This window comes from Abramis brama (genome assembly GCF_963993115.1).
Source record: "Abramis brama genome assembly, contig: SCAFFOLD_119, whole genome shotgun sequence".
NCBI classification, from domain to species: domain Eukaryota; kingdom Metazoa; phylum Chordata; class Actinopteri; order Cypriniformes; family Leuciscidae; genus Abramis; species Abramis brama.
The window spans coordinates 11356-25000 of NW_028155953.1; the positions used below are offsets into that span (position 1 = coordinate 11356).

The 13645-nt window shown below is 42.7% G+C and overlaps 1 protein-coding gene across 2 annotated transcripts in view; it reads right to left on the reverse strand.

The window, feature by feature from the left end:
• Positions 1–4402: 4402 nt before the first annotated feature.
• Positions 4403–13645, reverse strand: part of LOC311077233 (uncharacterized protein) — an 11049-nt gene continuing 1806 nt past the window's right edge. The window contains exons 3-12 of one of the 2 annotated variants that reach the window (XM_084139057.1): positions 12469–12553; positions 11452–11643; positions 11273–11341; positions 10992–11093; positions 9405–9530; positions 7010–7042; positions 5784–6868; positions 5398–5541; positions 4997–5205; positions 4557–4721 (exon numbers count right to left, since the gene is read on the reverse strand). In XM_084139057.1, the coding sequence (XP_083995183.1) occupies positions 4695–4721; positions 4997–5205; positions 5398–5541; positions 5784–5961 (558 nt within the window). In that variant the 5' untranslated portion in view covers positions 5962–6868; positions 7010–7042; positions 9405–9530; ... (2 more) ...; positions 11452–11643; positions 12469–12553 and the 3' untranslated portion in view covers positions 4557–4694. Of the gene's footprint in view, positions 5206–5397; positions 5542–5783; positions 6869–7009; positions 7043–9404; positions 9531–10991; positions 11094–11272; positions 11342–11451; positions 11644–12468; positions 12554–13645 lie in introns of both variants that reach the window. The other variant, XM_084139056.1, reaches the window with a different exon arrangement.

The following is a 13645-nucleotide window of genomic DNA, read 5'->3' on the forward strand; positions in this document are numbered from 1 at the left end:
TTTGGCTACACACTGGGGTTAAGACATTAGGCATGTTCTTCTGTAAAGTGTAGTAATTGTCAAAAAAAACTCTATACAAATAAAAATAGTGATACACACTCTCCGATTAAATGACTCTTTGGGGACTCGAGTGACACACACACTCCGATTAAATGACTCTTTGGGGACTCTAGTGACACACACACTCCGATTAAATGACCCTTTGGGGACTCTAGTGACACACACACACTCCGATTAAATGACCCTTTGGGGACTCGAAGTGACACACACACTCCGATTAAATGACTCTTTGGGGACTCTAGTGACACACACACACTCCGATTAAATGACCCTTTGGGGACTCGAGTGACACACACACTCCGATTAAATGACCCTTTGGGGACTCGAGTGACACGCACACTCCGATTAAATGACTCTTTGGGGACTCAAGTGACACACACACACTCCGATTAAATGACCCTTTGGGGACTCGAGTGACACACACACTCCGATTAAATGACCCTTTGGGGACTCGAGTGACACACACACTCCGATTAAATGACTCTTTGGGGACTTAAGTGACACACACACTCCGATTAAATGACTCTTTGGGGACTTAAGTGACACACACACTCCGATTAAACGACCCTTTGGGGACTCTAGTGACACACACACACTCCGATTAAATGACCCTTTGGGGACTCTAGTGACACACACACACTCATATTAAACGACTCTTTGGGGACTAGAGAGACACACACACTCCGATTAAATGACTCTTTGGGGACTCTAGTGACACACACTCTGATTAAATGACTCTTTGGGGACTCTAGTGACACACACACTCCGATTAAATGACTCTTTGGGGACTCAAGTGACACACACACACTCCGATTGAATGACTCTTTGGGGACTCGAGACACACACAAACTCCGATTAAATGACTCTTTGGGGACTCAAGTGACACACACACACACTCCAATTGAACGACTCTTTGGGGACTCTAGTGACACACACTCCGATTAAATGACTCTTTAATATTAACAGTCTTGGACACATTGTGTTGAAAGTGCACATTGCAGTTAATGACAGAACTTCAAATTATTATTTTTTTTAAAAGAACAACAATGAAAAATCAATTAACTTGGAGGTGGGAATGATTCTCAGTGCCCAACTATCCTCTGTACTTCCTCCATCCACCCTTCTTCAAAATCTCTCTACTTCCTCCTTTACATTCTCTCCTCCCTCTTTAACTCTACTCCTCCCTCTTTAACTCTACTCATCCCTCTTTAACTCTACTCATCCCTCTTTAACTCTACTCATCCCTCTTTTTACCCGCTTTACTCCTTTTCATCCTCTTTAACTCTACTCCTCCCTCTTTAACTCTACTCCTCCCTCTTTAACTCTACTCCTCCCTCTTTTTACCCACTTTACTCCTTTTCATCCTCTTTAACTCTACTTCTCTTCATCCTCTTTAACTCTACTCCTCACTCTTTTTACCCGCTTTACTCCTCCCTCTTTATCCTCTTTAATTCTACTCCTCCTCTTCACCTCTTTAACTCTACTCCTCCCTCTTTTTACCCTCTTTACTCCTCCCTCTTTTCATCCTCTTTAACTCTACTCCTCCCTCTTTTTACCCTCTTTACTCCTCCTCTTCATCCTCTAACTACTCCTCACTCTTTTTACCCGCTTTACTCCTCCCTCTCTTTATCCTCTTTAACTCTACTCCTCCATCTTTTTACCCTCTTTACTACTCCCTCTTTTCATCCTCTTTACTCCTCCTCTTCATCCTCTAACTCTACTCCTCACTCTTTTTACCCGCTTTACTCCTCCCTCTTTTCATCCTCTTTACATTTACTCCCTCTATTCATCCCTTATATTAGGTGTGCTGGACATGGGCTGTGGCTGGATGTAACCGATTGGTGAGAGTTGCCGTGTGCAGACGAGAGAATGTGATGTCGGACACTTTCTGCTTCCCGTAGTGACGCTCAGGCTAAGTTTGCATACTTTACCACAGCTGAAGTGGAATAAACGCATTATTTTCCAGATACAGATATTTCAGAGACATTTTCATTCAATACATGCACTACTGTTTGTACAAGAATAAAGTTCAAAATAAGCCTAAATACCAGTGAAGTGGGGTCTACATTGTTTTATTTTGATAAACATTTATCGCAACTACACGAAAAGAGCTTTTACTGTTATAAAGAACAGATTTGTGATCCTTAGTGGAACTGAAGGTGTGAGAAGAAACATGAAACGCACGTGATCGTTGTCAAGCGGTGTACTCTGCCAATCGTGGATTAGCTGTGTCATCATCAGAGCTCGTGAGTCGCTCTAGAGAATCTGCTCTGGCTGAGTCCTCCTGCTCTCCAATCACTCTCATTGTACTCTGATGCCTTATGGCACAGTCACGGGCGTCGCTGTCTGAAGTCGGACACAAGTTCTAACCATCAAGCACTGCTCAAGTTAGCCGCTGATCGTTCTGTGCAGCGCTGCATGAAGTCCAACAAGCCTAATGTAAAGGGGACGTAAAGAGGGAGGAGAGAATGTTAAGGGGACGTAAAGAGGGAGGAGAGAATGTTAAGGGGACGTAAAGAGGGAGGAGAGAATATAAAGGGGACATAAAGAGGGAGGAGAGAATATAAAGGGGATGTAAAGAGGGAGGAGAGAATATAAAGGGGACATAAAGAGGGAGGAGAGAATATAAAGGGGATGTAAAGAGGGAGGAGAGAATGTAAAGGGGACGTAAAGAGGGAGGAGAGAATGTAAAGGGGACGTAAAGAGGGAGGAGAGAATATAAAGGGGACATAAAGAGGGAGGAGAGAATATAAAGGGGATGTAAAGAGGGAGGAGAGAATGTAAAGGGGACGTAAAGAGGGAGGAGAGAATGTAAAGGGGACGTAAAGAGGGAGGAGAGAATATAAAGGGGACATAAAGAGGGAGGAGAGAATATAAAGGGGATGTAAAGAGGGAGGAGAGAATGTTAAGGGGACGTAAAGAGGGAGGAGAGAATATAAAGGGGACATAAAGAGGGAGGAGAGAATATAAAGGGGATGTAAAGAGGGAGGAGAGAATGTAAAGGGGACGTAAAGAGGGAGGAGAGAATGTAAAGGGGACGTAAAGAGGGAGGAGAGAATGTAAAGGGGATGTAAAGAGGGAGGAGAGAATGTAAAGGGGATGTTAAGAGAGAGGAGAGAATTTAAAGGGGATGTAAAGAGGGAGGAGAGAATGTAAAGGGGACGTAAAGAGGGAGGAGAGAATGTAAAGGGGACGTAAAGAGGGAGGAGAAAATGTAAAGGGGACGTAAAGAGGGAGGAGAGAATGTAAAGGGATGTAAAGAGGGAGGAGAATGTAAAGGGGATGAAAAGAGGGAGGAGAAAATGTAAAGGGGATGTAAAGAGGGAGGAGAATGTAAAGGGGACGTAAAGAGGGAGGAGAAAATGTAAAGGGGATGTAAAGAGGGAGGAGAATGTAAAGGGGACGTAAAGAGGGAGGAGAATGTAAAGGGGATGAAAAGAGGGAGGAGAATGTAAAGGGATGTAAAGAGGGAGGAGAATGTAAAGGGGACGTAAAGAGGGAGGAGAGAATGTAAAGGGATGTAAAGAGGGAGGAGAATGTAAAGGGGACGTAAAGAGGGAGGAGAATGTAAAGGGGATGAAAAGAGGGAGGAGAGAATGTAAAGGGATGTAAAGAGGGAGGAGAATGTAAAGGGGACGTAAAGAGGGAGGAGAAAATGTAAAGGGGATGAAAAGAGGGAGGAGAGAATGTAAAGGGATGTAAAGAGGGAGGAGAATGTAAAGGGATGTAAAGAGGGAGGAGAGCATTAGGCTTGTTGGACTTCATGCAGCGCTGCGCAGACCGATCAGCGGCTGACTTGAGCAGTGCATGCCGGTTAGAACTTGTGTCCGACTTCAGACAGCGAAGCCCCGTGACTGTGACGTATGGTATCAGAGTACGGCGAGAGCGATTGGAGAGCAGGAGGACTCAGCCAGCGCAGCTTCTCCAGAGCGACTCATGAGCTCTGATGACGACACAACTGATCCACGATTGGCCGAATCCACTGCAACACAATGATTAAGAGTTAATTCTCACACCTTTAGTTCCACTAATGCTCACAAATCTGTTTTTATAACAGTGAAATCCCCTTTCATGTAGTCACGCTGTTATATTGTCATGTTTATCCAAATAAAACTGATACAATGTAGACCCCACTTCATCGGTATTTAGGCTTATGTTGAACTTTATTCTTGTACAAACAGATGCTGTATTAAGCAGTACATGTATTGCATGAAAATGTCTCTGAAATATCTGTGTATTTGGCAAATAATGCATTTATTTCACTTCAGCTGTGGTAAAGTATGCAAACACAGCGTGAGCGTCTCTCAATTTTAATTTCTATACCTTTATCCTTATTTCTTTTAATTTAGCTCCATTTCTTACAAAAAGAGTATAATGTGCAAAGTGTTAAAGTGTTTGTGCCTCCCTACAAACCACCCTTTCTTTAAGAGTCGTGATCCTGTTCCGCACATAATTTCTCACACCAGTCCATGTTCGCTGCTTCAAAGCTTCTGGCTCTGCGTCACTACGGGAAGCAGAAAGTGTCCGACTCACGTGTCTGTTTTCAGCTCCTCCCGCCTGCACACTGCAACTCTCACCGATCGGTTACATCCAGCCACGGCCCATGTCCAACACACCTATTCACTCTTCCCTTTTTATCCTCTTAACATTCTCTCCTCCCTCTATGACAGAAATATCAAAAAGTTTAACATGACATTCCATCCAACTTCATTGCAACTGAACAAAGAAAACTGAATAATGAAAATTGACTATCTTAATATCCTCTACTTCTTCATTAGCCTTCTTATACTCTAACTTTGCACTTTATATTCTGTTTCATTCCATCCTCAAAATATTTCTACACCTATATCCTCATTTCTTTTAATTTAGCTCCATTTCTTACAAAAAGAGCATAATGTGCAAAGTGTTAAAGTGTTTGTGCCACCCTACAAACCACCTTTTCTTTAAGAGTCGTGATCCTGTTCCGCACATAATTTTTCACACCAGTCCATGTTCGCTGCTTCAAAGCTTCTGGCTCTGCGTGAATGCATCTTTCACAGTCTTGCTTACCAGGAACTTTGTATGTCTTGATGAACTTCATCATGTGTCTCTCTACTGCTTTTACCTCACTGTCCTCCCATTTCTTTTTTGGAGCGTTTGAAGAACCTATGAAATAGTTAAAAACAAGTAAATACTCATTACACATTCTCATTACAACTAAATTGGTGAGTAAAGACCAAATCAAGACTAATGTGTCCTAATGTGTATATTTTTTTCATTTGGCTGGATATTGCTGCATGGAGCTGATTCATGTTTATTTGATTATTGTTGTTTGTGTAGTTTAGAGATTTTTCTTACCTTGATCCTCCCATGAAACAGATTGATCAGATTGAACAAGTTGATCAGTCTCTGCTGGTGCTGTTTTCTGAGATAGGTCACTGTAATCCTCCTCATCACTTGACATGGAATCACCTTGGGCCTCAAGTTGCTCTAAATAATTCACTGACAAAAAAATTTACACTTTATTGCTTATACTTACCATCTGTGACATGATTATATATGTTACCGGCAAAGTGTGAAATCCCGTTATTGTATAGAATGCCTGATGGTTACCTAAGTTACCTACCTACATTACCTAGGGCATTCTATAGAATTCCGGATTACACACTTTGCCGGTAACATATACATTGTTTTGCAAATATGTAAAGAACAGATACACACAGACAGTCCAAGTATACTCGTACCATTTGGGTCAATTTCAATGTCATCAAGTTTCTTTCCTTTGTAGTCAGACAGTGTTCCTTTCTCCATGGCCATTAGCAGCTGGGAGAGCACTTGTTCAACAGGATGGGGTCTGATGTGACCAAACATACCAAAAATCAGCTCAGATGAATCGGATGGTAGTTCTTCTGGACATGACATTGTCAAAAGTGCTTTGATACATCCAACATCTCCCAACGAGGCAGGTAGTTCATCTGATCAATTTATGACTGTACCATCACCAAAAAAGATGAAATGCCAATCTAAAGAGACAAACACCTTGTCTGGTGATAAGACTTTTATTCAGTCAATGCCATCACCAAAGACGGAACTCCGCAAGGCGTACAAGAAGCAGTATTGCCTTAATTGCTCTAAGCCATATTCAAAAATGGCAAGACACCTTGAATTTGTCCATCGCAACGAAGTGGGGGTTGTAAAGGCAATAGCATTTCCAAAACATTCCAAAGAAAGACGAGTACAGTTGAACCTCCTTTGAAAAAGGGGCAACTTTGCCCACAACACAGATGTGGTGAGACAAGGACATGGGGAGATGATTGCCTACTACCGTTCAAAAAATAGACAAAGAGCCAAAGAATTTATTCACTGCATTTACTGCCAAGGGCCTTATAACAAGCGTAGCCTTTGGAAACATATCAAAAACTGTCCTCTGAAACCTAAAGATGATGATGCCCAGGGCAGGAAAAGAGTTCGACCTCTGTGTGCTCTAAACACACCAGTCGGCTTAGAAGTGAGCAAAGGTTTCAAGAAAATAGTGTCCTTTATGAACTATGATGAAGTTTCGCGTGTAGTTCATACTGACAGATGCATCTTTCCTTTGTAGTCAGACAGTGTTCCTTTCTCCATGGCCATTAGGACTTTACTCATTTTTGCCAGCTGCAGTGTTCCCTCTGCGATGGACAAACTCAAGGTGTCTGGCCATTTTTGACCATGTCATGTCCAGAAGAACTACCATCCGATTCATCTGAGCTGATTTTTGGTATGTTTGGTCAACATCGCTGTAGTCTGTGACATCGCTGTAGTCTGTGTCACAGACGGTACTTCCTGAATACTGAATGAGAGAATATAACACTTACTCAAGGCAGTGGTTCCTGTAACATTATGTTTCATCGCATTGTGGATACTGGCAAGCAAAGTCATAATTATGCCAAAAAAATTGAGCATATAAAGTATCACATGGCAAGTCACATACCTGTCTTTTTCTTGATGGCCTTAAAGAGGATATCTGGAAGAGGAGAAATACAAACAAATATAAATAATATATAATTTCATATAATCTATTGTTAGTTCTACAAGTGCAATACAGCCAGACCATCCCAATAATTAAGCAAATTAATCTACCCACCTCCCTTAATGAGAGTGTCTCAGACATCTGCGATTTTGAATCACAGATAAGAGTGAAGATAAGGGTGGAGCAAGAGAAGATGATGATGATGATGATGAAGGCTGCGCATAGGAAGGCAATGAAGGCTGCCCAGGCGAGGATGATGAAGATGAAGGCTGCCCAGGCGAGGATGAGGATGATGAAGAGGAAGGCTGCCCAGGCGAGGATGATGAAGATGAAGGCTGCCCAGGCGAGGATGAGGATGATGAAGATGAAGGCTGCTCAGGCAAGGATGATGAAGATGAAGCCTGCCCAGGCGAGGATGATGAAGGCTGCCCAGGCGAGGATGAGGATGATGAAGAGGAAGGCTGCCCAGGCGAGGATGATGAAGATGAAGGCTGCCCAGGCGAGGATGAGGATGATGAAGATGAAGGCTGCCCAGGCGAGGATGATGAAGGCTGCCTAGGCGAGGATGATGAAGGCTGCCTAGGCGAGGATGAGGATGATGAAGGCTGCCTAGGCAAAGATGAGGATGATGAAGATGAAGGCTGCCCAGGCGAGGATGATGAAGATGAAGGCTGCCCAGGCGAGGATGAGGATGATGAAGAGGAAGGCTGCCCAGGCGAGGATGATGAAGATGAAGGCTGCCCAGGCGAGGATGAGGATGATGAAGATGAAGGCTGCCCAGGCGAGGATGATGAAGGCTGCCTAGGCGAGGATGATGAAGGCTGCCTAGGCGAGGATGAGGATGATGAAGGCTGCCTAGGCAAAGATGAGGATGATGAAGATGAAGGCTGCCCACGCGAGGATGATGAAGATGAAGCCTGCCCAGGCGAGGATGATGAAGGCTGCCCAGGCGAGGATGAGGATGATGAAGAGGAAGGCTGCCTAGGCGAGGATGATGAAGATGAAGGCTGCCCAGGCGAGGATGATGAAGGCTGCCTAGGCGAGGATGAGGATGATGAAGGCTGCCCAGGCGAGGATGATGAAGGCTGCCCAGGCGAGGATGAGGATGATGAAGGCTGCCTAGGCGAGGATGAGGATGATGAAGGCTGCCTAGGCGAGGATGAGGATGATGAAGATGAAGGCTGCCTAGGCGAGGATGAGGATGATGAAGGCTGCCCAGGCGAGGATGATGAAGGCTGCCTAGGCGAGGATGAGGATGATGAAGGCTGCCCAGGCGAGGATGATGAAGGCTGCCCAGGCGAGGATGACGAAGGCTGCCCAGGCGAGGATGATGAAGGCTGCCCAGGCGAGGATGATGATGATGATGAAGGCTGCCCAGACGAGGATGATGATGATGAAGGCTGCCCAGGCGAGGATGAGGATGAGGATGATGAAGGCTGCCCAGGCGAGGATGATGATGATGATGAAGGCTGCCCAGACGAGGATGATGATGATGAAGGCTGCCCAGGCGAGGATGAGGATGAGGATGATGAAGGCTGCCCAGGCGAGGATGATGATGATGAAGGCTGCCCAGGCGAGGATGAGGATGATGAAGGCTGCCCAGGCGAGGATGAGGATGATGAAGATGAAGGCTGCCTAGGCGAGGATGAGGATGATGAAGGCTGCCCAGGCGAGGATGATGAAGGCTGCCTAGGCGAGGATGAGGATGATGAAGGCTGCCCAGGCGAGGATGAGGATGATGAAGGCTGCCTACTAGGCGAGGATGATGAAGGCTGCCCAGGCAAAGATGATGAAGGCTGCCCAGGCGAGGATGATGAAGGCTGCCCAGGCGAAGATGATGAAGGCTGCCCAGGCGAGGATGATGAAGGCTGCCCAGGCGAAGATGATGAAGGCTGCCCAGGCGAGGATGAGGATGATGAAGGCTGCCCAGGCGAGGATGAGGATGATGAAGGCTGCCCAGGCGAGGATGATGAAGGCTGCCCAGGCGAAGATGATGATGATGAAGGCTGCCCAGGCGAGGATGATGAAGGCTGCCCAGGCGAGGATGAAGGTGGCATGGGTGGCGCAGGAGCTGGTGACGGTGATGAGGACAGGGCAGGAGAGCATGAGGTTGATGAGGCTATTATAGAGGTGGACAAAGCACAGGGTGCCGATGAAGAGGGTGCATCAGATGTGGATGCGACTGAGGATGACTGTGACAGCTTGAAATATAATTTGAATAAAAATATAAGGTCTAAAAGCAAAAGGACTAAGCAAACTGTTAATTAATAAAATAAATGAATAATAAAATAATTAACCGTTAATTGACTGAGGCGTTGATCACAGAATAGTGTGATTATGTTCACATATTACTCACCAAACAAACTTTTTGTGATTGCTGTTTAGCAATCTTGTGTTCCTTTTCAATTTCTGCTCTGTTAAAACGTTCATAGCAATCTTCATGATGTTGTCTTAATTTTGCCAATCTTGATTGAAACCGCTTCTGCAGATATATAAAGAGGTATTTAGCTTAAACAAGAATAAAATGTACATTAGCAATATTGAAAACTGTGGCACCCATTTCAGACAAGAACAAACACACTGTAGGAGTGAACAAAAAATGTTTTGCACATTTCAAAGCAAAGATCATTAATAAAATAAAAACTCTAAACAAACATTTATACAAACTTTACATACAAATTGTGACAATAGTCACATTAATAGTTACATTGGTTCAGAGTCAGACATTTAAACTCTGAACCAATAACTATACTTAACTAGCAGAGGTTGGTAGTAAGGCGCTACATTTACTCCATACCATCCAAGTCATTTTTAGTTTGTTTGTTTTAATTGTGGGTACATTTTACATAAGTGTGGGTACATAAGTACATTTCTAATGGCAATACAATTTTGTATCATTTGAAGCGTTTATACACTAGTGATGGGTCGTCATGAACGAATCTTTAATATGACTCGGGACTACCGAGTTGTCTCAGAGAGTGATTCGTTCATTTTGAGCTGACCGCACATGCCCAACATCCCATGGGTTCTGTACTGGAAACAGAAATGATTAGTTCATCTCTCGAGACTTCGGGTCCAAGTCTTTCGTTCTTCCGGTCAGTCCCACAGAGGCTATGCTGTCAGTACCGGAAAGATAAATGATTAGTTCACCTATCAAGTCCACGAAAACTCAAAAGATGAACTAATCAATTCTGTATCCGGTAGCGACTGCATAGCTCAGCCTATATGGGGCTGTCACGTGATGCACGAATGACTTGAACCCAAAGTCGATAGACTCGAAACGTGAACTAATCAATACTGTATCTGGTACTACAGACTGCAAAGCTCAGTTTATGAGGATCACGGGATGATCGAACGGCTTAGATCGGGAGGTGAGGTAAACTAACAGAATGCATAGCCTGAAGACCCAAATAAATAAATTAACTGTTTCTCATAATATGGCCTTTTTCTTGCATTGCAATTTTTTTCTTATTCTAAATGCGATCAACATTTGATGTGTTTGGGGAATTTGGCTAACATGTAACATTTTAAATACATTCTGCTGAAATGAACGAAATAACTCGAAAAAAGATTTGTTCATTTTGATGAACGAGATTTAAAGATCTGAGTCAGTAAAATGATCCGAACTTCCCACTACTATTACACACGTGTGCTGGATGAAGTGGATATGCACCTACAATCAACTAAAACCAAACCTTTAAAAAGCATCCTATGGTTTGCCAGCGATAAAGATCTTTTCGAGTTGAACACCTGAGCGCCAGCTGTTAGTGGTTGCCTGTGTTGCGTGTTCATTATTTTGGGGGCCGAGCAATGAAGGGAGGGGTGTGTCTGTTTGGGTGTCGATTTCAAATATCAATAGTGTTTCTCAGAAATCACTCACTGCACTTTCAACTAGCTGGCAGTAAACATCAGTAGATAGTTGCTGCATGTATGAGATGGTTACCGTTTTATTCATTGATGTTATTGCTTTGCCTGACTGCTTATATGGACCATTGCTGTTCACCTTGTCCAATTCAGGAGAAGAAACAGAAGCTGAACAATGGGGCTGGATGTCAGAAAAGAAACCAGTGAATATCAAAATCAGAATATTTGTAAAGGACAGAAAAACTTGTTCATGTTCATTCCTCTAGCTGTCCTACACGTTATCTATCATTTCTTTCACACACAACTCTACGCTGAAAGAGTCAATAATATAATGATACAGATGTTTTAAAGTGGACTTACCGATTTCTGCAGACCCAAACTGCTGGCTGGCTTTTTATCAGTGGATTCTGCTGATGCTTTATTCAAAGGCTTGAGAAATATGAGACCACAATCACATGGTAACTAATCAGAATGAGAGTTAAGATTATGAGATTTGTGAGAATTACTGATTAATCTCTTTAGCATTTTCTTGATAGTACCTTGACTCGCCATGGCCAATCTGAGTCGCCATAATTGTAAGTGATTTCCTCCCCTGGTAGAATGTCTCGTACAGCAAAGAGACACAGGTGAGGTTTTCTGCTCACTTCAACGGTTCTCATTTTGCAAGTATTTCTGGTCTCATCATTTACATAAGTCTTCCCAAGGACGAGTCTTCTTTAGATGCATCCATGCTATAAAGACATAAAATGACCACTCAATACTAGCTAGACATGTACAGTTATTATAAGTGGTTCTGAACCCCAGTCCTGGGAACCCACCACTCTGCATATGCTGTATGTCTGGTGTTTTAATCCACCTGATTCAGATGAGGAGTTCATCATCAGAACACGGCTCTATGAACTCATCTGAGTGTGTCAGGTGAAGGAGACATACAGAATCTGCAGAGAGGAGGGTCTGAGAACCACTGATCTATATGATATATGAGATTAAATGGCGCACTGCAACATCCTCTCAGCTCTCAGATAAAGGCATCTAAAATTAATCATTTTGTTCTCTTTAGGGAATACAGGGAAAGCCAATTTAGATGACTCAAGGAAACTGCACTCAGTACTCTTAATGTCAGTTCATGTTGAATTTTAATTATTAGGGTGTGTTCACACCTGGCATGTTTGTTTAGACTGTTAGTGTGGTTAATTTGAATAAGTGTGAACACTGCCATCTGAAACCTGGTGCCACCAAACAAGAGGATCCAGATGCTGAATAAATAGGTCTCAGTTGGCTTCCAAACGAACTCTGGTGCGGTTCGAATGAAAAAAGAATGTAACATGGACCCAGAGACATGTAAACGAACCAAAAACAGGAAGATGTGACCCTAAAAAGGACAGACTGGTCAAGCATAACAGGTTTGACAATAGAAATGCCAATCTGAACACTAAGCGGACCCGGACCAAACGAACCAAGCGAACAGAACTCCAGGTATGAACACATCCTAAGTATTTTACAGTTCCAGATATTTTAGCATCCCTACTACAGCAATCCAACATTTCTGTACTCACCACCAATTTTTGCCATGCCACTGAAAATCAAACAGGAACGTGTTCTCAGCTTCAGTGTAGTGTTCAGTTCGGTCGGAAGAAAGCTCTAAAGAGGAGAAATACATTAGCTGCAGTTTCTTTAATGTCAACTATTATTTTATTACTAAAAGTTCTCTACCATATGACGTACATTATACGATGTGAAAGGGAAATTACTTAAGGAAAATAGTCAAAAGTCAGGCTAATCTCAAAGCATGATTTGCTTTTTATACTTTACATTATACTTTTAAGTCTTAAAATTATACAGTTAAAATTACATACATTTTCTTACACAAACCTATTTTTGCAGGCCAACCCGGTAGTAGTTGAACATCCCCTGGTTTCCTCCACAAAAACCCACTGGGATTTGCAGAAAATAAGCTAAAGTTAATCTATAAACTACACCACGGTTGACCAACTTCAACTTCCTTACGATGAAGCTTCAACAACTGTGTTGCATTATTTTAAAAGACAATTCTGTTTGTTTATTATTTGCATCTCTTTCAGGTAGTTTTTCTTTGTGGTATATGGATGTTTTATGTGGCTTCTATAGTTTAGATAAAAGTATAGAGGTTTTTTTTTTTTGTTGTTGATAAATGTGCCTCCAGGAACTCTAAAGCTTTAAAATCCATCTCCCTGTGTAATATTTATAATGTTTCTGCATTATTATAATGCATGTTTGACTGATTGTGTGATGTATACATCCCCATCCCTACATCTACCTAGAATAGTTTGCAAGAGTGCGATTATAAACACAACGAGGCTGTGAAAGTGACTAGATGAGTTAATCTGTTCAGCTGATGACGTTTAATGTCCCAGACAACCCGTCTCCCATTTAGACACTTGTTAACAACTGCCTTTTACCAGACAAGTAAAGGCTTTTAAAAAAAACACACAAGAGAGTATTACTATTTTATGTTGTGGAGTAAAGCGTGAAAATATCTTGATCTTGTGCTAACCATGGATCTTATTTCAGGAATTTAACCAAAACCCATTGATCATGTTTACATGCACACCGATACGCTGATAACAAAATAAAATCACCTTCTTGAAATAATCCATTATCCAGGTTTACATGCAAACCAATAACCACGTAAACCACTACTTTATAAGTAAATCAGGTTAATGACGTCAAAACCTAACCATTCGTTTATCTGAC